Source organism: Zonotrichia albicollis, chromosome 26 (assembly GCF_047830755.1).
Source record: "Zonotrichia albicollis isolate bZonAlb1 chromosome 26, bZonAlb1.hap1, whole genome shotgun sequence".
NCBI classification, from domain to species: Eukaryota; Metazoa; Chordata; class Aves; order Passeriformes; family Passerellidae; genus Zonotrichia; species Zonotrichia albicollis.
In genome coordinates, this window is record NC_133844.1 from 6,319,102 (window position 1) to 6,346,876 (window position 27,775).

The 27,775-nt window shown below is 44.7% G+C and overlaps 1 protein-coding gene and 1 long non-coding RNA gene across 3 annotated transcripts in view; both read left to right on the top strand.

Annotated features, from left to right (window-relative positions):
• UNC5D (unc-5 netrin receptor D) overlaps positions 1 to 27,775 on the top strand; it is a 113,259-nt gene that overhangs the window by 47,029 nt on the left and 38,455 nt on the right. For both annotated transcript variants that reach the window (XM_074559242.1, XM_074559243.1), the window contains exons 3-4: positions 6,740 to 6,883; positions 10,411 to 10,514. In XM_074559242.1, coding sequence (XP_074415343.1) covers positions 6,740 to 6,883; positions 10,411 to 10,514 — 248 coding nt within the window. The remainder of the gene's footprint in view (positions 1 to 6,739; positions 6,884 to 10,410; positions 10,515 to 27,775) is intronic.
• On the top strand, positions 14,521 to 19,699 carry LOC141731938 (uncharacterized). Its single transcript, XR_012583828.1, has 2 exons — positions 14,521 to 15,820; positions 15,891 to 19,699. It is a non-coding gene; the product is annotated as an uncharacterized LOC141731938 (long non-coding RNA).

The following is a 27,775-nucleotide window of genomic DNA, read 5'->3' on the forward strand; positions in this document are numbered from 1 at the left end:
CCTTTACTTCTAAAGGCACTGCTGAATCAATATGGGAGAAATGTCGTCCCTAAAAGCTTTCCTTCCATATGGTTACAGAAAATCTCTCTGTGAGTGCTGCAATTATGTTTTCTAAGCTTTGGGTTAATAACAGAACAAACCAAGATTGGTAACACAAGGTGGGGTTTAAATGGCATCAGTAATGTTGGGATTTGAGACACGGAGCAGCAGGGCTGGGTTTGGGTTGGGAAAAAAATTCATCTGGCCAGCTCCCCTGTGTGAAAAATGCCAATCACTTGTTTTTAAAATTTTAAAAGTTTAATTGTAATAAAATGGTTATGAAAATAGCAATATATTTAGAATAATAAAATTTTTGGACAATTTGAATTAGGACAGCATGAGACAATAGAAACAAAGAGTTACAGACATCCGGGTCTTCCCCTTTTGCCCTCTTTTTCTGGGCAAAATAAGCCTGAAAAAGAACCCACGTTAACAGAGGATTAACCCTTAAAAGCAATAACCTGTTGCATATTCATACACCTCATACATGATGCGTAAATTCCATTCAAACACAGGATTCTGTCTGGTCAGTGTCAGCTTCTTCCTTTGAATCCCAACGTGAGCAAGGTGGGAAGAAGTTAATTTTTCCTGATAAGGGAGCAATAAATTCTTTTTCTCTGAAAGATTTAGGTGGCTGCTATCTCACGATGAGTCCTTTCTTTAAAAAAAGTATCTTACATAGCATAGTTTCTATTTTAACGTTATGTTATAACCTAAAACTATATTTAACACATTACTTAAGAAAATTAATACAGCATAACTTTCTAACATAACACATATACATTTTAATATTTGTGAAAAGCCAAGAATAAAATAAGCATTTTTCACAGGGTGACCACAGAAAGGTTTCAGGGCTGGACTTAGCCCAGGGCTGGAGATGCCCCAAAGCTCTGGACCCAAAACCCACTGCAGGGCAGTGTCCAGGTGTTCCCAGAATGATCCTCAGGGCACAAAAACGCAGAGAGAGGCAGCACTGAGGGGAATTTTGTCACCAGGATCCCATCAGGGATTCCTTTGGAATTCCTTTGGAACTCTCCCTCAGCCTTTGGGGAGCAGCAGCTGTTGGGGTTTGTGGCATTGGAACCCAAAACCCACTGCAGGGCAGTGTCCAGGTGTTCCCAGGATGATCCTCAGGGCACAAAAACGCAGAGAGAGGCAGCACTGAGGGGAGTTCTGTCACCAGGATCCCATCCATAGCCAGGAATTTCTTTGGAATTCTTCCTCAGCCTTCAGAGCAGCAGCTGTTGGGGTTTTTGGCATTCACATGCAATGCCCTCATTTCTGGAGTCCAGTCTGGGGCACAGCTGAGCCTGTCCTCAGGCACAGCCTGGATCTTCTCCAATTGGGAAAACTGCTCTGGGTTTGGTGCCAAAAGCAGGGATTTTGGTTAAAGGGGGTTCTGGGCTTTTGAAATCACCTTCTTTTAAATATATTTAAATATGCTGACTGCATTATTTCTGAAATTATCTAGAGTAAATGGGATCATTTTCATATTTTGTGCCACTGCAGCTCCCATTAGGACTCGAAGTTTTAAGAGGAGCATGAATAGGAATTTCCCTGATTTTGAGTATCGATGGTTTTCATGCTGGAAGTATAAGCTGGTTTTCTTTAATTAAACAGGGTCTGACCCTCTGCATCCTTCCAGTGCTTGTGAGGCATCAAAATCCCCAGAGGTTGGGGAGGAGAGGTAAAAAACAGCACGCAGAGCCTCAGGCTGGAGGAATTTTGGTGCTGGATGGAGGGAACGTGTCTGAACTCCTGGCACACGGGCTGCAGTGGCACTCGGGGTGTCCCAAGGCTGGCACTGCCCACGGGTGGCTTTGTCACCATGATGGGCACAGAGCCCGGATTTCCATGATTTGGGTTTTGCAAGAGGGGACTAAAGGCCTCAGAGCGGCCCAAGAGTGTCTGTGAGCAGGAGCAGCAGGGCAGGGAGGATTTTGCACGACTCTGGAGATGTCTGGAACATTTTACAGGAGGGGACTAAAGGCCTCAGAGCGGCCCAGGAGTGTCTGTGAGCAGGACAGGGAGGGTTCTGCAGGACTCTAAAGATGTCTGGAACATTTTACAGGAGGGGAATAAAGGCCTCAGAGCAGCCCAGGAGTGTCTGTGAGCAGGAGCAGCAGGAGCAACAGGACAGGGAGGGTTTTGCAGGACTTTAAAGGTGTCTGGAACATTTTACAGGAGGGGAATAAAGGCCTCAGAGTGGCCCAGAAGTGTCTGTGAGCAGGACAGGGAGGGTTTTGCAGGACTTTAAAGATGTCTGGATTATTTTACAAGAGGGGAATAAAGGCCTCAGAGCGGCCCAGGATGTGGGCCCTGTGAGCAGGGCAGGGAGGGCTTTGCAGGATTCTGGGGATGCACAGAAGGTTTTACATGAGGGGAATAAAGGCCTCAGAGCGGCCCAGGAGTGTCTGTGAGCAGGAGCAGCAGGGCAGGCAAGGTTCTGCAGAACTCTAAAAATGTCTGGAACATTTTACAGGAGGGGAATAAAGGCCTCAGAGTGTCTGTGAGCAGGAGCAGCAGGGCAGGGAGGGTTCTGCAGGACTCTAAAGATGTCTGGATCATTTTACAGGAGGGGAATAAAGGCCTCAGAGTGTCTGTGAGCAGGAGCAGCAGGACACTGAGGATTTTGCAGGACTCTTGGGATGTCTGGAAGGCTTTGCCTGGAGTGTCCCCATGGTGGTTTTGCTGCTCTGCCTCTGCTTTTCCTGTTTATTCCCCCAGCGTGGCAGAGCAGGGATTTTGTTCTCTCCATGCTCTGCCTCATCAAGGGAGAGCTGAGCTCATGGATGCTGCTGTGATGAAAGTGTGGTAATTAGTGGCTGATTAATTTCCCTCTGCTGCATTTCCTGCACGCTCCAGAACCTGCCTGGCTATTTCAGGTTGGGGTTGAGCACAGGCACAGCCCCGCTCGCAGAATTTCCTTGTCTGATAACTGGAAGGATTACAGCAATAACTGCTGTCAGTGTTTTTCTCATTTAAACAAATAAAGCTGACAAATGCTGAAGTTCTCTGCAGCTCCGTTGTGTTTAGTACACGGAGAGCAATTATTCATCTGCTGCCAGCACCGGTCTGTGCAGCTCCAGCATCCAGCAGAGCCCATTAGCATTTCAGTGCCACAGCCAGCACTTGATATTCTGCACGGCTCTACTGTAAAACAAAAGATGATGGTTCTAATTTGCACAATAATTTAAAGGGTTGGGCTGGCGGTGCTTATTGGAGTTATTGGAGGCGCAGGTAAAATGTCGCGGTGCTTTACGAGGTGCCTGCTTTGATTTGCGGGGATTTTTCACCCGCTGTCGCTCCCCATGAAGGATTTTCCCGGTGGTTCCCAAGGTGCAGAGGGGAGGTGGATGTGTTTGCTGGTTGAGAGGAATGGGGGATTTGTCTTTCCAAACAAGCTGTGGGTCTGCTGGTGGATAAAACCAGCACTGGGAGATAAAACCAGCGCTGGGAGATAAAAGAAAAAATGGGAAGGATTCCACTGATTGATGAATGGAAAAAGATATTTGCCTTTATTTATAAACTTCAGGTTTGCTGATAAATTAAATTAGACATTGAAAGATGGGGAAGAAAACCCCCTAAATTCCATAAGAATTAAAAATTAAAAGGGTGGGTTATACATTAGAGGGGAATCTTTGGGATCAGGTGTTCTGGGAAGTCTGAACCTCTCAAGTACCTCAGAAATGGGAAAGAGAGAAGGAAATGTGGCTGGAAATTGGGATAAAAAGGAGGCTGCATTCTCTAAAGCTTGGAGAATCCCCAGGGCAATGCTCCATGGCCTCTGCCTTTATTGAAATAAAGTAAAAGGACTCTTCTGTCTCCTTTTTGAACATAAACCTCTGGTGTTTGTGGATTAATTTTCCTAACACTGGTGAAATATGGGGATGATAAATGGAGAATGTTCCTCTCCTCCCAATAGGTTTGCTGTGTGTCGTTGTTCCTAAAACAAATGGAAATGGCTGCGCTTTCTCCATAAACAAAGCACAACTTCCCCCAAAGACCCCGTGCTCTCCAGAGGTCCCGTCCAGCCCCAACAATTCCGAGATTCTGCAGTTTTGGATGCATTTATTTTGTTAATGGGTGAATTGAGAGACCTTAAAGACGACCTGAATTCCTACCTGGCCCATTCTCAAAACGCTGAACCACCAGCTTCCCCAAACCGCTTGTGCTCTTTGTTTGCCACATTAAATACAGGCTGATTTATAGATTAATTAAACGCCGTGTCAATGAAAGGAAGAGCTGGGCTGGAGAATATTCCACCTTAATAAATCTGGAGCTGTAAATGCCTGAATTCACTGACGCCTGCTCAGAAATTTGCAGCACCCCGGAGCCAAGAAATGGCTTCAGCTTTTCTAAAATTCATCATCAAGTGATGACTTTTTCTCATTTGGTATCAAAATCCTGTCGTCCTGAGCAGGGACAGCTCCCATACCTCTGCCTCTCTTTGCTGCTTCCCAAAATTATCAGGAGGGAAGGGAGCAGGGTCTGGGGGTGTGAGTGGGGTCAGCATAGGGAGAGTTTTCCCCCAAGAAGCTGCTGCTGGTGGGAATGGGATCCCAAACCTCAGCCAGAGCATCCCTGCTCTGCCCCAGCACTCCAATCCCCTCTGAGGGAGCTTCTCTTACCTTAAACCTGGACAGATCACTCTGCAATACGTTCTCATGCCAGAATCCAAGGATTTTTTTGGCTGGCAGAGCAGGGATGGTTTGGTTCAGGGGGTGCATTTTCCTGGCAGGGGCTCTGGCAGAGCCTTTGTTCCTCAGGGTTTGTTGTCACCATGTCAGGAAATAAAGGGAAGCTTTGTAAACAGTTTTGTTAAAAACGGCATCAACATGGGGGAAAAACAAAAAGCAGCCAGAAAGCCTGTGCTTGTTTGTTGCATGGGAATAAATATTTGAGGCACTGAAGGGATTCTGCAGACAACTTGGGGAGCTGTCCCTGTCTTTGTGTTTCATTGTAAGCCAGGCTTAATGAAAAGAAGTAAAAATCCCCTTTTCCTGCTGCTGGAAAAGTATCAAATATTCTGTATTTTTGTAGAGGATTTAAAGCTTGTCTGAGCTTCACCTCTTGGAGCATCCCCAGTGAACCCTGTCCCTCCTCTTGCCAGAGGAGCACAGCGACTTCCCAGTGCCTTTGAGGAGGGGCTGCCCAGCTGTTAATGATGCCTGAGATTAAGTGGAAGCCAATTTTTATGGAGTTCAGGTTTAGAATCCTTGCTGCTTTATAAACTCCACAGGCATGAAATACGGTGAGATTGGGTTTGCCTCCATTTCCAGTGGAGGGGAAATAACTGCCTGGGGACGGTGCTGGAGGAGAGAGGAGGACGAACAAGGCCTGAATGTTTTCTATTTTCCTTTAATGTTTTTCTGACTCTTTCAAATGGTTCCCAGAGCCAGGTTTGGATTGGATTTCCTCTCCCAAGGCTGCCATGCCGAGGTGGCTGCAGGGCTGGGGAACATCCCACAGGAAAAGTGTGGGAGGATCCTGGAGTCTGGGATTTACCTTTGGGCTCTGTCTGGGGGAAATGCTCCTGGTCTGAGGGGCCCCAGGTTTGCAAGGGCATGGAGATGTACTTTAATTACACTTTTAGTGTACTGTGATTGAATCCAGACAAACATTCTGGGTGAAGGAGGCACCAGGGATGGGAATTTTCAGGGAAGAGTTGCAAAGATCATGGTGGGGGCATGTTGTGGTGTTGACAAGGTGAGAGATGAGAACTGACTCCAAGTTCTTAGAAGGCTGATTATTATTATTATATTATATTATATTATATTATATTATATTATATTATATTATATTATATTATAATATACTAAAATATACTAAAATATACTAAAAAAAGAGAAAGGAAACATCAGAAAGCTAGAACAAGAATAAATAATAAAACCTCGTGACTGACCAGAGAGTCTGACACAGCTGGACTGGGATTGCTCATTAAGTTAAAACAATTCACATGCTGGATAAACAATTCTCCAAATCCCATTACAGAAAAACAAAACAGGGAGAAGCTGAGGCTTCTCATCTTGCCAGGAGGAGAAATCCTGGTGAAGGGATTTTTCATCAAATATCACGGTGACAGGGGCAGTTCCTGGAACCCAGTGCATTATGACACGCTCATCTTACAGAATTTAATTAGTGGCACTACATCACTGTGGAAGTAATTAAGGCTTTGCCCTGATTGAAAAGCGCGGTATTTGCTGGGTCTCCAGGATGAAGGAGGAATTGATGAATCTGACTCCATGTTCTTAGAAGGCTAATTTATTATTATATTATATTATATTATATTATATTATATTATATTATATTATATTATATTATGCTATACTAAAACTATACTAAAGAATAGAGGAAGGATACAGACAGAAGGCAAAAAGATAATAATGAAAAACTTGTGACTCCTTCCACAGTCTGACACAACCTGACCGTGATTGGTCATTAAGTTAGAACAATTCACATGAAACCAATGAAACAATCACCTGTTGGATAAACAATCTCCAAACCACATTCCAAAGCAGCAAAACACAGGAGAAGCAAATGAGATAATTGTTGTTTTGCTTTTTCTCTGAGGCTTCCCAGCTTCCCAGGAGAAGAATCCTGGGCAAAGAGGATTTTTCAGAAAATGTGACGGTGGCATTGTTGGTTAAAGGACAGGTTTGTGACCCTGCTGATTTGACTCTCTGCCTCTCCCCCTCAGGGCTGAAGGTGAGGGAGGTCTCCATCAACGTGACGAGGCAGCAGGTGGAGGATTTCCACGGCCCTGAGGATTACTGGTGCCAGTGCGTGGCCTGGAGCCACCTGGGCACCTCCAAGAGCAGGAAGGCGTCGGTGCGCATCGCCTGTGAGTACAGCCTGCCCAAACCCTGCTCCTCTGGGGCTCTGAGGGTGGGAATGCTGCTTTTGGGGTGAAATACAGTGAGTACACCCTGCTGAAACCCTCTGGGGCTTTGAGGAGTGGGAACACTGTTTTTGGGGTGAATGACAGTGAGTACACCCTGATGAAACATAAAAATGTCACTGGGAGCTGCAGAAATGGAAATGCTCCAAATGCCCCATAGACAGAAGGACAGCACAGACATAACCCCAAAAGCAAAACTGTCCCTAGGAGCTGCAAAAAGGGAAATGTTCCAAATGCCCCACAGCCAAAGGGACAGCGGGGACATGACCACAAAACAAAATTGTCACTGGGAGCTGCAGAAATGGAAATACTCCAAATGCCCCACAGCCAGAGGGACAGCAGGGACAGGACCTCAAATACAAAATTGACACTGGGAGCTGCAAAAAGGAAATGCTCCAAAACTGTCCCTGGGAGCTGCAGAAATGGAAATACTCCAAATGCCCCACAGACAGAGGGACAGCAGGGACAGGACCCCAAACACAAAATTGACACTGGGAGCTGCAAAAAGGAAAATGTTCCAAAAAAGTCACTGGGAGCTGCAAAAAGGGAAATACTCCAAATGCCCCACAGCCAGAGGGACAGCAGGGACACAACCCCAAACACAAAATTGACACTGGGAGCTGCAAAAAGGGAAATGTTCCAAATACCCCACAGCCAGAGGGACAGCAGGGACACAACCCCAAACACAAAACTGTCAGTGGCAGCTGTAAAAAGGGAACTGTTCCAAAGGCCCCACAGCCAGAGGGTCAGTGGGGACATGACCACAAACACAGAATTGTCACTGGGAGCTGCAAAAAGGGAAATAATCCAAATGTCCCACAGTCAGAAGGACAGCAGGGACAGGACCCCAAACACAGAACTGTCCCTGGGAGCTGCAAAAAGGGAAATAATCCAAATACCCTACAGCCAGAGGGACAGCAGGGACATAACCCCAGACACAGCTGTGACCAGGAGCTGCTCCAAGCCTCATCCCATTCCTGGAATCAGACCTGGGACGTTTTCCTGGCAGAACCAGAGCCTGACACTGCCCCTGCCAGAGAAGAATTCAGAGATTGCTCCCCCAGCCCTTTTCCTTTGAGCCCCCAGCTCGGATCTCCCCTTTCCTCTCCTGGAAAAGGAGGTGCAGCCTGCCAAAAGCTGGGAGAAGCATTCCCTGGGAGAGGAGGGCAGGAGCAAAGGGAGAACCCGAAGGGAGACTTTCCAGGGAGTGCTCCAGCAGCTCCTGACAATATAAAAAGGTGTCTTTTACCAGGGTAAACATTTAACAGGATAAAACAAACATTTGTCAGAAGTAAAAGGACAGTGTAAGAAAACCTTCATTTCATTAACGGCGGATTTTTTTCTTTTTGTTGGCTGATTCAGTCTGAATGTCTAAATACGTGTAAATTCAATTTTTATTTCACTGCATTAACTGTCATAACACTGAGCCAATAATTCCCCTGCATTGCCGAGCTGAAAGGACCTTTATCTGAATTGAATTTTTATTGACTTTTCTCCGCGCTGTGATTTCCCAGCCCCACAAAATGGCAATTTGAGCCAGGCTCAGCGTGAGCAGGAGCAGGAGGCGCCGTGTGCTGGGGCTTTTCAACCCCTCACTGTGGGAGCAATCCTTCCCAAGACCCCATTAACCCCAGAGAGCTCTGGAGAGGCTCTTCAGCCCGGCCTGGAGGGCTCTGGGGGTGCCTGGAGGCTCTGTGTGGGAGCTGAGCTCCTCTCTGCCCCTTCCTGGGCTGTTTTTCTGCTCAAAGCCCAGTGATTTGATGGGGAAAGCAGCAATTCTGGAGGGCAGAGCTGAAGGGGCACAGCAGGAACACGCTGGGGTGGGATTTATGGCTTGGAAGGATCAGGGATGAGACCCTGCAGGTCCAATCTCTGACAGAACCCAGAACGTTCTCCCATTCCCTTTGAAGAACCAGCAGCTTTACTTCATCCCTTTTTTTTTTATTATTTTTTTATTTTGCACTGAATTTGTGGTATTTCTGAATTGTGAGTCAAGTCCACAGTGTTGCAGCACTTTATATTTCTCCCAAGAAGCAGGTGAGTATTTCTTTGTGCTAGTGAGGAAGGCAGAGCAAAGGGATCCTGCTCCATTTTTCACCCTAATAAAGGCATTTGTAGGCACAAGAGCAGCCCGGCTGTTAATGATTGCCTTCTTAAAGGGAGCACTGGAAAAGAAATTGGTTGTCTGAAGGGGGGAAAAAATCAACATTAACAAAGAATCATGGAAAGGAGCGTGCAGGCACCGTGAGCATCTTTGTGCAGGCAGCAGCTTGCTCAGATAATTCTGAATGCATTCTGGAAAATGCAGTGCCAGGGCTGTATTTCATCAGCTGTGAGCAAGGCAGGGAATGAAGTCAGTAAATCCCCACCGTGGAGCCCGAGGCACTGGGAGCACAACGAGGGATCCTGAAGGAACATCCTCCAGCAGTGGGGAAAACGCCAATCACTTGGGTTTTTAAAAAATTTAAAAGTTTAATAGTAATAAAATTGTTATAATAGTAATAAAATTGTTATAAAAATAGGAATATAATTAGAGTAATGATAATTTGGATTATTTGGATTAGGACAATATGAGGCAATAAAAACAAAGAGTTATGGATGGTCCAGGTATCCCTTTCTGGGAAAAATAAGCCCAAAAAGGACCCAGGATTAACTGTTAAAAACAACAGCCTGTTGCATATTCATACACCTCATACATGATGCATAAATTCTATTCAAACAAAGGATTCTGTCAGTATCAACTTCTTCAGCCCTGGTAGATTCTTGAATCCAAGGAATGCCAATTGTGATGAATCCTTGCATCCAAGAAATGCCAATCCTAATGAATTCTTGCATCCAAGGAATGCCAATGGTGATGAATTCCTGCATCCAAGGATTGCCAGTTGTGATTAATTCTTGCATCCAAGGCATGCCAGTCCTGGTGAATTCTTGTATCCTAGAAATGCCAATCCTGGTGAATTCTGGCATCCAAGGATTGCCAGTCCTGATGGATTCCCCCATCCAAGGATTGCCAATCCTGATTAATTCTTCCATCCAAGGAATGCAAATTGTGATGAATCCTTGCATCCAAGGATTGCCAGTCCTGGTGAATTCCTGAACCCAAGGAATGCCAATGGTGATGAATTCTTGCATCCAAGGATTGCCAGTCCTAATGAATTCTTGCATCCAAGAAATACCAATCCTGGTGAATCTTGCACCCAAGAAATACCAATCCTGGTGAATCTTGCATCCAAGGATTGCCAATCCTGGTGAATTCTTGCATCCAAGAAATGTCAATCCTGGTGAATCTTGCATCCAAGAAATACCAATCCTGGTGAATTCTTGCATCCAAGAAATACCAATCCTGGTGAATCTTGCATCCAAGGATTGCCAATCCTGGTGAATTCTTGCATCCAAGAAATGTCAAATCTGGTGAATTCTTTCATCCAAGCAACGCCAATGGTGATGAATTCTTTCCTCCAACCCTGCAGATCTTCGGAAGAACTTCGAGCAAGACCCCCAGGGCAAGGAGGTGCCCATCGAGGGGATGATCGTCCTGCACTGCCGGCCCCCCGAGGGCGTCCCTGCTGCCGAGGTGAGCTTGGGGTGGGCACAGGGGTGACAGCGCTCACAGGGGGCTGGGGATGAGGGGAGAGACGAGGATCTGACTCCATGTTTCAGAAGGCTTGATTTATTATTTTATGATATATATATTACATTAAAACTATACTAAAAGAATAGAAGAAAAGGTTTAATCACACAAGGCTGGCTAAGCTAAGAATAGAAAGGAATGATAACAAAGGCAGCTGTCTTGGACTCTCCATCTGAGCCAGCCGACTGTGATTGGCCATTAATTACAAACAACCACATGAGACCAATCACAGATGCACCTGTTGCATTCCACAGCAGCAGATAACCATTGCTTACATTTTGTTCCTGAGGCCTCCCAGCTTCTCAGGAGGAAAAAATCGTAAGGAAAGGACTTTTCATAAAAGATGTCTGTGACACACAGGGGCATAAGGAAAACCTTTGGGATGGCAGAAGCACAGGGCTCAGCTCCTGTGCGCTGCTCCTTGTCCTTTTCTCCCCCAGAACACTTCAAGTGTCCTTTTTTGATTCATTACCTTTACAAAAATGTGGCTTTTAATCCAAATTCTGGACTGTTTTGCTGAGAAATCCTGGGTTTTCAGGCAATTTCCAAGCCCTGTGCTTTCAAACTGAAAGCAGATTGTTGCACATTTTCCCAGGAATTACTTTCCTCCTCAAAAAAACAAGGCAAAGTAAAAGGCAAACCTAAAAATATTATGATAAATGGTTGCTGGGGAGAGAAAATCTGCTGCAAGTAATAATTTGGTGGGGTTTGGCTTCGCTTTAAACAGGCTTTTTTGTGATGAGAGCTGGATCTTAACAGGAAAACCATGGGGGTGCCTTAAAATGGCAATAACCAGGCTGCTCTTGGAGGGAGAGGTTCAGAGTTGGTCCTGTTTAAAAATCTGCTGCAGGGGCTTTAAAAGCCAAGGAAACGTTGAATTTTTAATTGCACCCTGCAGTTCCCTGCAGCACCTTCTGGGCAATGAGAGCTGCTGGATCACTCAGGAGTTGGTTTTGCCCCTTTTCGCCAGCGTGGCTGGGCTTGGTAATGAAGGAAGAAAAGGAAAACAAACCCCAGAGAAATGTGTGCTTTTAGTTAATGAGAAGGGATTGGAGCAGATGTCCCTGGAAATAAAGAGGAGAAATGCAGAGGCACCAGCAGCGAGGCAGAAGTGCTGGAGGAGAGGAAAATGAGGCAGAGATGGGCTCGGGGAGTGTCTGGGTTTGTGTGCAGGATTTACCCTGCCAGGGCAATCTCTGCTCCCACCTTCTCCTCAGCTCTCTGGTATTTTCACTCGTTACCAGGAAAATGGATGGTGCATTGCAGGGAATTGCCAGGATTGCTGAATGCGTGTGCTCTGGAAAATGGATCTGCTTGGGAGGCAAAATAAACCTCCACAGGTGTGGCTCCCCAAACACCCTCGGTCTGATTGGATTTTACTGACAATTTTACATTTCTTTGAACTGGCAGCTTTACATTCCCCACTTAAACAGGGAGCCTGTCTTTTGTGGAAGGTTGGAATTATGTCCAATGAAAACCTGACATTTTAATTGCTTGCTCCAGATAAAAGTGGTGGAGTTCCCAATGAACCCTGATTTACTGCTGTTGACAGTAAAATTGTTATTGCTGCTAATAAAGCTGGTAAATCTCACCAGGTCAGATTTGCTTTGGCCAATAAAATGTCCCATAAAGGCTCAGGCTAATTCTGGGCTCATCGAGGTAAAGAGTCTGCTGGAAATAATTCAGTGTCTTTAGAAAGCGGGTTAAACCCGTTAGAGCAGGCCTGGCTCTGGGCTGGGGGGATAAACTCAGCTTTATTTCAGAGTTAAAGCACAGATTAGCACAGGCTGGGCAATGACTGAGCCACAAAGGCTCCCTCAAAAATCTCCAATTTATTTTATTTTATTTGTTCCGTGAGTACTGAGCGGTGCTGAGGGTTTCAAACCCCCGTGCTGGCAGAGAATCCCTGGTTGTGATCCAAGAATTGATTTCATTAGAGCTTGGATGCAGCCCTGGATGGAAACATAAGGCTGGAAAGAACTGGGACAAAGGAGCTCGTCTGGTGTTTCATGAGATGCAGAGTGGGTGATTTGGGGCATTGTCGGTGTTTGTGAAACCCAAAAGAACGGGAAACGAGGGGGAAGGAGGCTCCTGCCCATCCCTGCTCCTGCCAGAGCCCTCCCCGGGGAGGGTTTCGTTATTCCAAGGGCAGAACTTCAGGAATGCTGTCAGAGTTTGATTATTCCAAGTGCAAAGCTTCAGGAATGCTGTCAGAGTTTGATTATTCCAAGTGCAAAGCTTCAGGAATGCTGTTGGAGTTTGGTTATTCTGGGTCCAGAGCTTCAGGAATGCCGTCAGAATTTGGTTATTTCAAGTGCAGAACTTCAGGAATGCACTTGGAATAACCAGGAATGTTAGAATTTGGTTATTCCAAGTGCAGAACTTCAGGAATGCTGTTGGAATAACCAGGAATGTTAGAATTTGGTTATTCCAGGTGCAGAGCTTCAGGGACACTGTCAGAGTTTGGTTATTCCAAGTGCAGAACTTCAGGAACACTGTTGGAGTTTGATTATTCCAGGTCTAGAACTTCAGGAATGCTGTTGGAGTTTGGTTATTCCAGAACTTCAGGAATACTGTCAAAGTTTGGTTATTCCAAATGCAGAACTTGAGGAACACTGTCAGAGTTTGGTTATTCCAAGTGCAGAACTTCAGGAACATTGTCAGAGTTTGGTTATTCCAATTGCAGAACTTCATGAATGCTGTTGGAGTTTGATTATTCCAGGCCCGTAACTTGAGGAATGCTGTTGGAGTTTGGTTATTCCAGGTGCAGGACTTCAGGAATGCTGTTGGAGTTTGGTTATTCCAGGTGCAGGACTTCAAGAATGCTGTTGGAGTTTGGTTATTCCAGGTCCAGAGCTTCAGGGACACTGTCAGAGTTTGGTTATTGCAGATCCAGAACTTGAGGAATGCTGTCAGTTTGATTATTTCAAGTGCAGATCTTGAGGAACACTGTCAGACTTTGGTTATTCCAAGTGCAGAACTTCAGGAACACTGTTGGAGTTTGATTATTCCAGGTCTAGAACTTCAGGAATGCTGTTGGAGTTTGGTTATTCCAGAACTTCAGGAACAATGTCAAAGTTTGGTTATTCCAGTTGCAGAACTTGAGGAACACTGTCAGAATTTGGTTATTCCAAGCGCAGAACTTCATGAATGCTGTTAGAATTTGATTATTCCAAGTGCAGAGTTTCAGGAATGCTCTCAGACTTTGGTATTCCAGGTGCAGGGAATTCTCTACAAACCAGGGAATGAGACACATTTTTCCACAGCTCAGCTTTGGGAGGGTGCTGGGCTTTGGAGCACCCTGGGTGCATCAGCACGGCAGGAAGAGAGGAAGAAAACCCAAATCCCAGTGCTGGGCAGGTTGGAAAAGGCTTTTAAATCCTCTCCTCACGCATTTACATAGCAAGCAGAGAGAGCTGGTGAGCAGCTGTGCTTGCAGCCATCGGCACCCAACCCAAATAAATTCCGTTTTTATGAGTTAAGCATCGAAATGAAAAAGAAAATTCAGCATTTAAATAGAGCAGCTGAAAATCCCCCGCTGAGGCAAATGTTGATTCAGCTCCGGAGAGGCTCTGCTGGCTCGGGCTCGGTGGGACCAGAGCCTTTTGTTCACCATGGATGGGAGCTGGCCTGGGCAGGAGGCAGCTCTGGGGCCCTCAGCAGCCTCTGCAGGGAGAGAATGGGGAATTGTGAGCAGGAATTGTGAGCAGGGATTGTGAGCAGGGATTGTGAGCAGAAATTGTGTCCTTTGGCTTGGGGAGATATTCATTTTAATAATATCTCAGGGAGATATTGAGGAATTGTGGGCAGGGATTGTGTCCTTTGGCTCAGGGTGAGCTCCTGAGGGACCTCAGGCGGATATTTAAGATAATTTAAAATAATTTAAAATAACAATAACAATAACAATAATAATAATAATAATAATAATAATAATAGTAATAGTAATATCTTAGGGAGATATTTAGGACTTGTGTGCAGGAATTGTGTCCTTGGCTTGGCATGTGCTCCTGAGAGACCCTCAGGGATATATTTAGGATAATTAATAATAATAATAATAATAATAATAATAATAATAATAATAATAATAATAACAACCACCATAATATCTCAGGGAGATATTTAGGAATTGAATGCAGGAATTCTGTGCAGGAATTGTGTCCTTTAGCTCAGGGTGAGCTCCTCCAGTCCCTCAGCAGCCCCTCTGCAGGGAGATATTTCAGAACTGTGTGCAGGAATTGTGTGGGGCCCTCAAGGAGATATTTAGGATGGTGGTAATAATAATAATATCTCAGGGAGATATTTAGGAATTGCATGCAGGAATTTTGTGCAGGAATTATGTCCTTTGGCTCAGGGTGAGCTCCCCCAGTCCCTCAGCAGCTTCTGCAGGGAGAAATTGAGGAATTGTGTCCTTTGGCTCAGGGTGTGCTCCTGAGGGACCCTCAGGGAGATATTTAGGATAATAATAATAATTATATGTCAGAGAGAAAGACATAACTTTCTAAAAACACAAAGTCAAATCCATCATCGCCTCCTTTTTCCTAAAGACCCAGCAGGTACCACAGTGCCAGAGGGGTTTCCGAGCTGAGCTGGAGTTGGTGACAGGAGCATTTCCCCGCAATGAGGAGCAGGGACAGCTCTGCTCCGTCACCCTGAGCAGCTCAGGAGGAATCAGGGTGACTGACAGGTCCTGCAGCAGCGGCAAACACAATGAATTCCACCCTCCTTGCTGGTAATTCCTCCCAGCTCCTGCTTCCCCCCAGCCCTGGGGCTGCTGTCAGAGCTGTAACCCGGAAAATCCTTGGTCAACACCCATTTAATGAAGTTTGGGATAATCTCTGAGCTGTGTGTTCGGCCTTATTGGTGCCTCAGAGTGTAAAATATTAATTCTGCCGGGTGCAGCAGCACAAAAAGAAGTGTTGAGGTGGCTGGTAATCCTTCAGGCAGGTGTGGTGGGGTGCTGGGGAGTGTCACTGCTGCATCGGTGACAAATGGCGTTCGGATTTCTCAGCTGTCAGGGCTTGTTCTTGTTTCATTCAGTGGGCTTGAAAATCAGGTTTTAAATGTTCCTTTGACTGGACAGGGAGCTGCAATTCCCTGCACTGGAGTGAAGCACCAGGAGTGGATGTCAGCTCCTTGAGGCCTGGGTGTGATGGGGAAAGGAGAAATCTGAAATGTGCAGGTGTGGTGTGGAAAGGGGACACCTTAAATCTGCAGGGGTGATGGGGAAAGAGGAAATCCGAAATGTGCAGGTGTGGTGTGGAAAGGGGACACTTTAAATCTGCAGGGGTGATGGGGAAAGAGGAAATCCGAAATGTGCAGGTGTGGTGTAGAAAGGGGAAATCTGCAGAAGTGATGGGGAAAGGGAACACCAGAAATCTGCAGGGGTGATGTGGAAAAGGGAAATCTGAAATGTGCAGGTGCGATGGGGAAAGGGGAAATCTGAAACCTCAGGTGTGAATACAGAAAGGGGACACCTGAAATCTGCAGGGGTGGTGGGGAAAGGGGAAATCTGCAGGTGTGACGTGGAAAGGGGAAATCTGCAGAAGTGATGGGGAAAGGGAACACCAGAAATCTGCAGGGGTGATGTGGAAAAGGGAAATCTGAAATGTGCAGGTGTGATGGGGAAAGGGGAAATCTGCAGGTGTGACGTGGAAAGGGGAAATCTCAAATCTGCAGGTGTGATGTGAAAAGGGGACATCTGCAGAGGTGATGGAGAAAGGGGAAATCTGAAATCTACAGGGGTGCTGTGGAAAAGGGACATCTCAAATCTGCAGGGGTGAGACTGAGGGTGCTGTGAAAAGGGGCTAAAGCTGCCCCGGGGGGGTTCATAAATTCTGTCACCTGTCCCTCAGAAATGTCCCTGCCCTAGTACTAAACTGCCAAACAACCCTGATAATAGATATAAATATTTATAAACCACAGGATTTCAAATGAATAAACCCAAACCCAACCTTTAGCTTGTTGGACTCTGCCTAAATTCATTGAACCATATTGAAGGCCTTTGTACCTGCAGGGAGGAGCTGGGGGAGCCAATTCCCGCTTGGAAACCTGGGGATGGAAAGGAGAGCAGGAGATGGGGGAGAAAATTCCCACCTGGAAAACTTGGGATGGAGAGGGGAGCAGCAGGAGCCAATTCCCACCTGGAAATTTGGGGATGGAGAAGGGAGCAGGAGCTGGGGGAGCTGGGAGAGGCAATTCCCACCTGGAAATCTTGGGGATGGAGAGAGGGGCAGGAGTAGGAGCCAATTCCCACCTGGAAAACTTGGGATGCAGAGGGGAGCAGGAGCTGGTGGAGTCAATTCCCACCTGGGGATGGAGAGAGGAGCCAATTTCCACCTGGAAACCTTGGGATGGAGAGGGAAGCAGGAGCTGGGAGAGCCCATTCCCACTTGGAAGTCTTGGGATGGAGAGGGGAGCAGCAGAGGGAGCTGGGGGAGCCAATTCCTACCCGGAATTTTTGGGGAGCAAAATTTTTTTATCTCTATTATCAGGGGAGAAGCACCAGGAGCTAATTCCCACCTGGAAATCTTGGGATGGAGCAGCAGCCAAGCCCATTGAGAGGCACGAGGTGCAAACCTGAGCCTGACAATTCCCCCTGAATCCCTTTCTTGTGAATGAGCACTCAGACCAAAGCTGAAATTTCAGCATTAGCAGGAACTCGCAGCTCTCCCTGCACTCCCTGTCTGCTCCGCCTGTGGTGGAGCTCTCAGGAGTTTCGGGTTCTTTTTGTTTGCCTTGTTTTTGTTTTGGGTTTGGGTTTCTTTTGCAATAAAAGGGCAGCTGTTGTGCTAAACGATTGCTGATAGTTTACTGTTACTGCACTATTACTGTTGAGTGCTCTGCAGAGGTTTGTGAAATACTCTAAAATATCTTTATCACATAATATATGCATATATTTAAGATTTAAATGTGTTGTATCCACTGCTGCTTTTTCAAATGTTTAACACAGATTCTGACATTTTAATGGAGTGCTGTAGATGTTCCCAGGAATATCTGCCTAAGTTCCACGGGTTTATTTACAGCCAGGGCTTTTAATGGAAATGTAAAATCATTTCTCTTCTGGGCAGCGCGCATTCCACTGCCAGCACATCAGCACAACACGAAACCCACATAAAATTCAAAGCTGTGAGGACTCCACAAGCAGTGAAAGTGTGTTTTACAAAGGTTTGTGTATTTATGGGGCTGGCACACTGTGAAAAAAGCCAATCACTTTGTTTTTAAAATTTTAAAAGTTTAATAGTAATAAAATGGTTATAAAAATAGTAATATAACTAGAGTAATAGTAATTTGGACAGTTTGGATTAGGACAATATGAGACAACAAATACAAAGAGTTAAGGAGAGTTTGGGTACCTCTTCCTGGGCAAAATGAGCCTGAAAAAGGACCCACGTTAACAGAGGATTAACCCTTAAAAGCAATAACCTGTTGCATATTCATACACCTCATACACGATGCATAAATTCCATTCAAACACAGGATTCTGTCTGGGCAGTGTCAGCTTCTTCCTCTGAATCCTAAGGTGAGCAAGGCTGGAAGAAGTTCATTTCTTCTGATAATGAAGCAATAAATTCTCTTTCTTTGAAAGATTCAGCTGTCCTGTGGCTGCTATCTTGCTGTGAGTCCTTTTTTTTAAAAAAAATAGTATCTTACATGGCATAGTAAGATACTATTCTAATTATTCTATTTTTCTATTATTCTATATTATTCTGTTTTTCTATTCTATTCTATTCTATTCTATTCTATTCTATTCTATTCTATTCTATTCCTGTAAGATACTATACTATTTCTATTTTAACATTATGTTATAACCTAAAACTATATTTAACACACTACTTAAAAAAATTAACACAGCATAACTTTCTAACACAGCACATATAATATTCATTTTAATATTTGCGAAAATCCAATCATAAAATACACATTTTTCACTAAAACAGGGCAGGATAATGGCAGTAAAACAAAAGCAGGCTGAGAGTTCCAGCCTTAGAGAATCGTGCTGCAGTCACACAGAGGGCTGGGATTGCTCAGTGCAAACAGCTGCATTTGGCCAGGTGCTTATGGGTCTGAAACAGCAATATTTGCTATTTGCTCTGCTTTTAAGGGATCTTGGTTACAAGTACAATAAATGGGATTCATTTCTCACCAGAGATGTTTCACTCTCAAGACCCAGCCTGGGTATCTGCAGTGTCTCATTTGTGATTGATCTGATATTTAGATTGAGCTTTTAAGAGGAAATCCGTAATTTTGTAGCTGCTTTTAAGAGCAAATTCATAATTTTTATAGTTTCCCATTCAGCAAAGATTGAGAGCCGTCATGGCCCATACAGGACATGCTGGTCTGGGCTGATTTTATAACCAAGGTGCCTAATTATGTGTCAGCCTCTTTATTATATAAAACTTGACCTCAGTTAGACTTGGTTTTTTTGAGGTGTTCGTTGTGGACAGCACAAAACCGGTTCCATTTCCAAATTCCATTTATTTTGTGTGCTGTTCACACCTTCAGCCCCACTTTGCCCTTCCTCACCCGCTGCTCCAGCTGTTCCTGTTGGGATTTCTCCTGGTAGCAGCAGAATTTGGGGTGGTTCGAGCTCCAGAAATGGTCAGGATTCCCCAGGGTTAGGAAAATTAATCCACCAGAGGTTTATGTCCAAAAAGGAGACAGAGGAGTCCTTTGACTTTATTTCAATAAAGGCAGAGGCCATGGGACATCCCCTGGGGTCTCTCCAATTTTTAGAAGATGCAGCCTCCCTTTTATCCCAATTTCCAGCCACATTTCCCTTCTCTCTTTCCCCATTTCTGAGGTACGTGAGAGGTTCAGACTCCCCACAACACCTGATCACAAAGATTCCCCTCTAATGTATAACCCTCCCTTTTCATTTTTAATTCTTATGAAATTTAGGGGTTTTTCTTCCCCATCTTGTCTTTCAATATCTAATTTCATTGATCAGCAAACCTAAAGTTTATTTGTAAGAGCTCTCCAGTCCCTGCACATCTCCCCTTTATTGGACACAGCCCTCGGATGAGGGGCAGGCAGGGGAGCTGTGCACAGAATTTTCTTCCAGCAGAAAAAAAAAAAATAAAAAGTTTGTTTTCCTTCTGAGATTTGTGAATAAATCAATACAGCCAGGAGGTAGCGAGGTCATGAAATAGAAATGCTGGAGCAAAGCACTTCTGAATTAGATTGCTAAACTGAAAAGAAAAAAGAAGGGAGATAACTTTGTAGTTCCCCTGAATAGATAATTCCTTTTTATACAGACATGTGCTCTGGGGCCTGGCTGGGTTTGATGTGCTGCTTTGCAGCCCTGTCTGTTTTCTCCGGCCCTGTTGCCAGAAATGGTTTTAATTTTGAATGCTTGAACATGAAAGGGGAAGTTGTGGGACTCTATCACGGTGTTTGTAATCAGGGGGATGATTGTGCGCGCGAGTCCTGTGGGGATTTGGGGAGCGCACAGCGATGGAGGTGGGGTTGAAGCTGCTGGAGGCCCCACCAGCGGTGACACTGAAATGCTTTCATGGCTGGGGAATGTTCAGCCCCTGGGCACAGGGATCAACACCTCCTTTAATTGTAAACAGCATTAAAAGAGAAAGCAGAATGTCGGAAATCTGGTGCCTGTTGTATTTAGTGCTCAGTGACACGGCATGTGCCACACGTTTGTTAGATAACAGTTGTATTTCTGTAGGGTTTGGGGTTAAATATTGTTTCCAATGTGTGCAAAATATGATTCTTTAACAAATCTAAAGGTGTTCAGTGATCTCTCAGGTCCCTCCTGTGACCATGTTCACAGGGGGCTGAGGATGAGGGAAGAGACAGGACCTGACTCCATGTTTCAGAAGGCTTGATTTATTATTTTATGATATATATTACATTAAAACTATACTAAAAGAATTTAAAAAAAAGAGATTTCTTCAGAAAGCTAGCTAAAAATAAAATAAAAAAGAAATAATAACAAAAGTTTGTGGCTCCGGCTCTCTGTCCGAGCCAGCTGACTTTGATTGGCCATTAATTAAAAACAACCAACATGGGCCAATTACAGATCTACTTATTGCATTCCACAGCAGCAGATAATCAATGTTTACATTTTGTTCTTGAGGCCTCTCAGCTTCTCAGGAGGAAAAATCTTAAAGAAAATATTTTCCATAGAAGATGTCTGCGACACCCTCCTAACCCAGGTTGTTCTGTGACTCCTGTAAGACCTTCTGGGGTCTCTGCTGCTCACTGTGACCCCGAAATGTGTTAAAATCTCTTTTCCCAGCCCAGCAGTTGAAGAAGGAGTCAAAACTCTTCAGTTCTCGGTCTCAAGGTTGTTTATTGTTTCTTATCTCTAAAATTCTTTCTCCTGCCCTGCCGAGGTCCGTCCAGCAGGAAGTCAGAGGCACTCTGCCTCCCCTGGGCAGTGTTATCTTTTTATACTTAAAACTACCTGTACAATATTTACAATTATTTTCCAATACCTATCACCTATGTTAGACAGTGAGCTTCTACTCTAAACCCAGCTAAAAGTGCCACCATCACAGCAGAAGATGGAGGCCAAGAAGAAGAAGGACAGGACACACCCAGATCCCTCCATCTTGCCCCTTGAACCCCCATTCTAAAAACCCCAAAAATCTATTTTTTCACCCGGTGATAAAGTCACTATAATTCTACCTAAACTTTTGTGGCTTGTAATCCTTCATATAAAGGTTGGTAATTGTTTTTTCTAAAGGCTAAATCAAAGGCACAGGGATCTTGGGTTCTGTGCCAGGGTCTCTGAGCCCCTTGAGCAGGGGTTTGAGCAATCCAGGACAGTCAGAGGAATTTCCTGAATTCCCACAAGATCTCACAGTTAGGTTCTTGAATTTATCCCATCTGAAGGCTGCTAACAAAGAGGAACATTGTCAGGTATTGCTGATCCCCTGGAATGGTGAAATTACAGCCTCTAAAGGCTTTGGTTTCAATTACTGAAAGCTTCCTGTGATGTTTTCCTTATCTCCAAGCATTTCCTATATAAATGTGATCCTGCCTATCAGGACAGGCAGAACCTGCAAACATCATCACCGACAGCCTTATCTAAAGAGAGCTTTTCGGTGTCAGCAGCACTTTAATTACTGCCCAAATATCACTGAGAACCAGTTCCAAAGGAGATCCGTGGGTTTCTCTGTCTCCTTCAATTCGGAGCCATTTAGCAAAACAAAGGTTGAGGTTCAGCTGCTCACCTGCACTGCTGAGCTCTGTGAGTGACAGTAAAAGATTTTAAAATACTGAATTTAGAGGTTTTTCCCCATTTTTGAGATACTTGAGAGGTTCAGACTTCCCAGAACACCTGATGTCAAAGATTTCTCTCTAATGTGTAAAACCCTCCTTTTAATTTTTAATTCTTACAGAATTTAGGGGGCTTTTCTTCCCCATTATTTCTTTCCATGTCTAATTTCATTTATCGGCAAACCAAAAGTTTATTTGTAAAAGCAAATCTCTTTTTCTATTCATCAATCAGGGGAATCCTTCCCATGGTTTCTTTTCTCTCCCAGTGCTGGTTTTATCCAACAGCAGACCCACAGCTTGTTTGGAAACACAAATCCACCATTCCTCTCAGTGTAATCATTGTTTAGACATGATAATCATGAGAAACTCTGTTAGAAGTTTGAGGAGGATCACAAGAAATGCATGTTTGGATGAAATCAATGTATACAACATAACAATATGTAAGTTTAATAATTAATATGAAAGTTATATAATGATAGAATATAAAACATGTTCGGCTCAAAACGATGGCAGAGTCAGATTTGGGTCTGCACCCCTGACACCCAGAGCTCTTCAATAAAAGCACCTGCATGTATAATACTAATTATATACATAGATATAAAATATAATATATACAATATATATGCTATATAATATATAATATCTATTTTATATATATACATATATACATATACTTATATTTATTTATATTTATATTTATATTTATATTTACATTTATATTTATATTTATATTTATATTTATATTTATATTTATATTTATATTTATATTTATATTTATATTTATATTTATATTTATATTTATATTTATTAATTCTGTGATTCTGTGTTCCTGAACCCTGACACAGGGACAGGGATTTGAGGTGCACAGGACCCTTTATCTCTGCTCACCATCCCATAACTGAACTCAGGCCATCTCTGTGTTCTGACCCACTGGGAATCTCCCACCCTTAATGTCCTTTGGGATCATTAATGCTGATTTGTTCATCATTTGTGCATGGAGATAAAAAACAGAGCTCCAGTAAATGGTAGACGTTCCAAAAATAGAAATAAACTTATCTGAGATCTGATGATGTCTTCAGCAAGCAGACAAGGTAGCATTAGCAGTGGCATTTTTAGCAATGGCTCCTTATCCCAGGGATCCAAAATAGCCTGGCTGAGTCAGCTCCTTGCCCACCTCTACCACTATAAATTGATGCACACGTCCAGGCTGTCACCTCTCCCTTTACACCCATCCCAAACCTGATTTTAATTGAGTTTTGGCTCTCCCCCTCCCATGCTGGCCTGCATTCCCTCCTCTGGGTCTTTGTTGGGATTTCAGAGAATGAACCCTGAGTCATTTTGGGTTTCAGCATGAGAGGAATGCTGGATTTGTGTTTCCAAACAAGCTGGGAGATAAAACCAGCACTGGCAGAGAAAAGAAACCATGGGAAGGATTCCACTGATTGATTAATGGAAAAAGATATTTGCTTTTACAAATAAACTTTAGGTTTGCTGATAAACGAAATTAGATATTGAAAGATGAAAGAAACAATGGGGAAGAAAAAGCTCTAAATTCCATAAGAATTAAAAATTTAAAGGAGAGTTATACATTAGAGGGGAATCTTTGGGATCAGGTGTTTTGGGGAGTCTGAATCTCTCAAGTGCCTCAGAAATGGGGAAAGAGAGAAAGGAAATGTGGCTGGAAATTGGGATAAAAAGGGAGGCTGCATCCTCCAAAACTTGGAGAGACCCCAGGGGATGCCCCATGGCCTCTGCCTTGATTGGAATAAGAGAGTAAAAGGGGTAAGAGAGTAAAGTTCCGGTTACAACACAATAAATCTTCTGTGTTGAATATTCTAATTCTCACTAACCAATCCAGTACAAGATACAAATCCTACAGCATTTCCACACAGCCTATAAGAATCATTACATTACCATCCTGTGTTACATTTTAAACCCTAAAAACTCCTCTTTGGGCCCTTCTGCCAAGCTGGCAGGGTCTGCTCTGACCCTTGGAGCTGTCTGCAAGCAGAGGGTGTTGTTCCATCAAAAGGGGATCACCTTCAGCCAGCCACACCATTGTTTTCCAGTTGTTCAGTAACTGAGGGATCTCAAAGCTTGCTCTCATTTCAATCTCACTTATAGTTTCTATATTCTCAAAATCTTTTGCCAGGCAATCATATTGATGAGGCTTTCCTGTTTCATCTTCCCCAACATCCCTGCCTGCCCTGCAGTGGGAAAAACCCCCCAGAAATGGGCATGGGCAGCCCTGGAGGTCTCAGCTGATCCCTGTGGCCACCCCCGAGTGCATCTCCTCATAGCAGAGCCTCCTCCAGCTGATTTATGGGTTAGTCAGCGTGTCAGATCCCTGTAATGAGATTATATATTCAACCTAATGAAGGAAAAATATGCTTACCAGCCTGGTGTGACAGAGCTGCGATTAAATGATTCAAGAGCAGAGCTCCCTCAGTGGATTAATTTAAAAAGAATGCAGCAGGTACAGCTGACCTGCTCAGGCTGTTCTGAGGGCTTCTGGCGCAGGATTAATGGCTTGTGATGGTGTTGATAAAATCACAATAATAAAGGCAGGAGGAGTGTGTGCAGCCCTTGGGTTGGTGTTAAACCCCTCAGAGACTCGTGCTGGTGGAGGCTTCTCCTTCTGGTTTGTGTCTCAGGGTGGAAAGGAGAATGAAAGTGTGGCAAGGGGGGACTTGCCCTGCCCATCCCCATCCTAATTCCAGCTGCAACAGGGAGGAAAATTCCTCCAGCCTGAAATTTTAGGAGCAGGAGTTCCATGTTCCAATCCAACGTATTGGTCTTTTCCATCAGGCAGCACTGACAGAACCAGAGGACAGTCCCAAGCTATGTCAGGGAAGGTACAGGTTGGATATTAGGAAGAAAATTTTCACCAAAAGAATAATAAAGCACTGGAATGCTCTTCCCAGGGAGGTGGTGGAATCACCATCTCTGGATGTGTTTATAAAAAGCCTGGGCATGGCACTGGGTGCTATGGTCTGGGTGAGATGCTGGGGCACAGGTTGGACTGGATGATCTCAGAGGTCTCTTCCAACCTCATCATTCTGAGATTCTGGGATTCTGTGATTTTGGAAGTCTGTGATTCTAGGATTCTGAGATTTTGTGATTTTGGGATTCTGTGATTCTGTGATTGATTCTGGGATTCTGTGGTACCTTCCCTACCTAGCTTTAGGCTGTGTCCTCTGGTTCTATCACAGACCAACCCCACCTGTCTCCAAGCTCCCTTCAGGAAGCTGCAGAGAGCAATAAGGGCACCTCTGAGCCTCCTCTTCTCCAGGTTAAACAGCCCCAGCTCCTTCCAGCATTCCTCACAGAGTTTGTGTTCCTCCTCCAGGCTAAACATTCTGCTGACCTCCCGAATTATCACCGTGCCCACAGGGCTGGGAGCTGCCACTTGTGTGAAATCTGGCTGGAAACTCAGACAAGGTCACCAAAAAGAGCCAAAAATTCAGTCCCAGCTCTTGGCATGTTTGAATGTCCATCAGAGCAACCGGTGAGGAGCTCCTGGTGGATGAGTTGGGATAAGCTTTGTTTTTCAGAGAGAAGAGTTCTCTAACTCCCATAATCTGCCCAGGCTCTGGAGTGCTGAGCTGATTTTACTCTGATAATGCCATAAGCTGGTCTGTGGTAATTGCTTTCTGTAACTGGGACAAATTTCTGATGATGCTAATTGTGCTGCTGCCACCCAGGGAGGGGCCCAGTTAATCCTGGTGCCCTGGAGCTGCAGGTCCTGATGTGATCAGCCCTCCTTGGAAACTGGGGACAGGGGGATAATTCTGAGCAGATTGAATTTCACAGGGGAAAAAAACCACCCAGATATTCTTCTACAAACTTCCAGCATTTTATAGCAGGTGAAAAGTCTGATTCCAGATCATCAGAATAATTCTTAAAAGGAAAAATATTTTAATTCTGGTACAAGCAACTCTGTGACCTCCATGGTGAGGGAAGTGAAATTCTGAGGAGTTTGGAGCTGCTCTTCACACACTGCAGTCCAGACCCCATCATTCATCCCAGTGTGGAGATGTTTTAGGTTCTTGGCTGTTTTTATTTTCCCTGGTTGCTTTGTGAGTGTTTGTGGAACTGGGGAGGAGGGGTTAATTCTGAGCAGACTGAATTTCAGAGGAAAAAAAACCCAAATATTTTTCTACAAACTTACAGCATTTTATAGCAGGTTCAAGGTCTGGTTCCAGATCATCAGACTAATTCTTAAGAAGGAATTATTTTAATTCTGGTACAAGCAACTATGTGACCTCCACGGTGAGGGAAGTGAAACTCTGAGGAGTTTGGAGTTGCTCTTCAGACACTGCAGTCCAGACCCCATCACTCACCCCACTGGGGAGATGTTTTAGGTTATTTGCTGTTTTTATTTTCCCTGGTTGCTTTGTGAGTGTTTGTGCGGGGGCTGAAGCTTCCCAAAGGTTACATCCCTGCCAGTGACAAACATCTTTTGTCATCACGACTCCTTTAAATGTATTTTTATCCCATAAATCCATCCCTTGGTTCTCCATCTTTGAAAGCCTCCATCTGCTGAGGCAGAGCAGGGGATGGCCTTGGATAAACCTGATTTTCTCAGGGAAAGGGGGGCTGGGATGAGGGGAGCACTGGCAGCGCAATCCTCCCTGACAAATCAGGGTTTGATCTCACGTCCCAACACTTTGGTGTTTATGTTCTGTCTGTTTAATGTTCTCCCTTTGCTGGCATCATCATTCTTTGAAATGCACGGTTTAATGGAAATGTTTTAAAGTTTTCTGCTCATCAAACCCCACAGGATCAGCGTGCGCTCCCTCCAAGGGTGCGGCCGACAGGAACAGGGCCCTTGAACCCCTCTCACCACCCAGAAATCCCCTGGCCTGAGGAGAGTCACCATTTACAAACACACTTGTGAAATAATGAACTCGGGGAGTGCTGGCTGTGTTTGTCATTTCTCTGCCCATTTCACTGCACATAAAGCGTGTTCAGCATCGAACTCCTGTCACTTGATTTATGCCCGTGTGGCTGCTCCATAATTTAAATTGAATTCCTAATTTCTTCGCTGAAACCCCCTCGGATAATTACTGTTAAGGTTAACTGCAGAAGGGGAACTGAACAGTCAGTGGGTTCGTTGGTTGTTCTGTGTTTTCAGACCACAGGGAAAGGGAAAAAAATCCAAGAGATATTGCCCAAGGAAGGGTTTGAAATGGCTGGGACTCCCAGGGATTTTGTCCAGGGAGAGTTTTGACATGGGTGGAACTTACTCCCAGGGATTTTGTCCAAGGAGAGATTTGTATTGGCTGGAAAAGGTTTGGCATGGCTGGAACTCCCAGAGATTTTATCCTTAGAAAGGTTTGGCATGGCTGGAACATATTCCCAGGGATTTTGTCCACGGAGAGGTTTGGCATGGCTGGAAAAGATTTGGCATGGGTGGAACACACTCCCGGGGATTTTGCCCGGGGAAAGGTTTGGCATGGTTGGAAGATATTCCCAGGAGTTTTGTCCACAGAGAGGTTTGGCATGACTAGAAAAGTTTTGGCATGGCTAGAACTCACTCCCAGGGATTTTGTCCAGGGAAGGGTTTGGCATGGCTGAAACACACTTCCAAGTATTTTATCCAGGGGAAGATTTGACATGGGTGGGACTCACAGATATTTTGTCTAGGGAAATGTTTGGCTTGGCTGGAACACATTCCCAGGGATATTGTCCAAGGAAAGGTCTGGCATGGCCGGAAAAGTTTTGGCATGGCTGGAACTCCCAGGGATTTTGTCCAGGGAAAAGTTTGGCATGGTTGGAACATATTCCCAGGGATTTTGTCCATGGAGAGATTTGGCATGGCTGGAAAAGATTTGGCATGGCTGGAACTCACTCTCAGGGATTTTGTCCAGGGAAAAGTTTGGCATGGTTGGAAGATATTCCCAGGGATATTGTCCAAGGAAGGGTTTGGTATGGCTGTAACTCCCAGGGATTTTGTCCAGGGA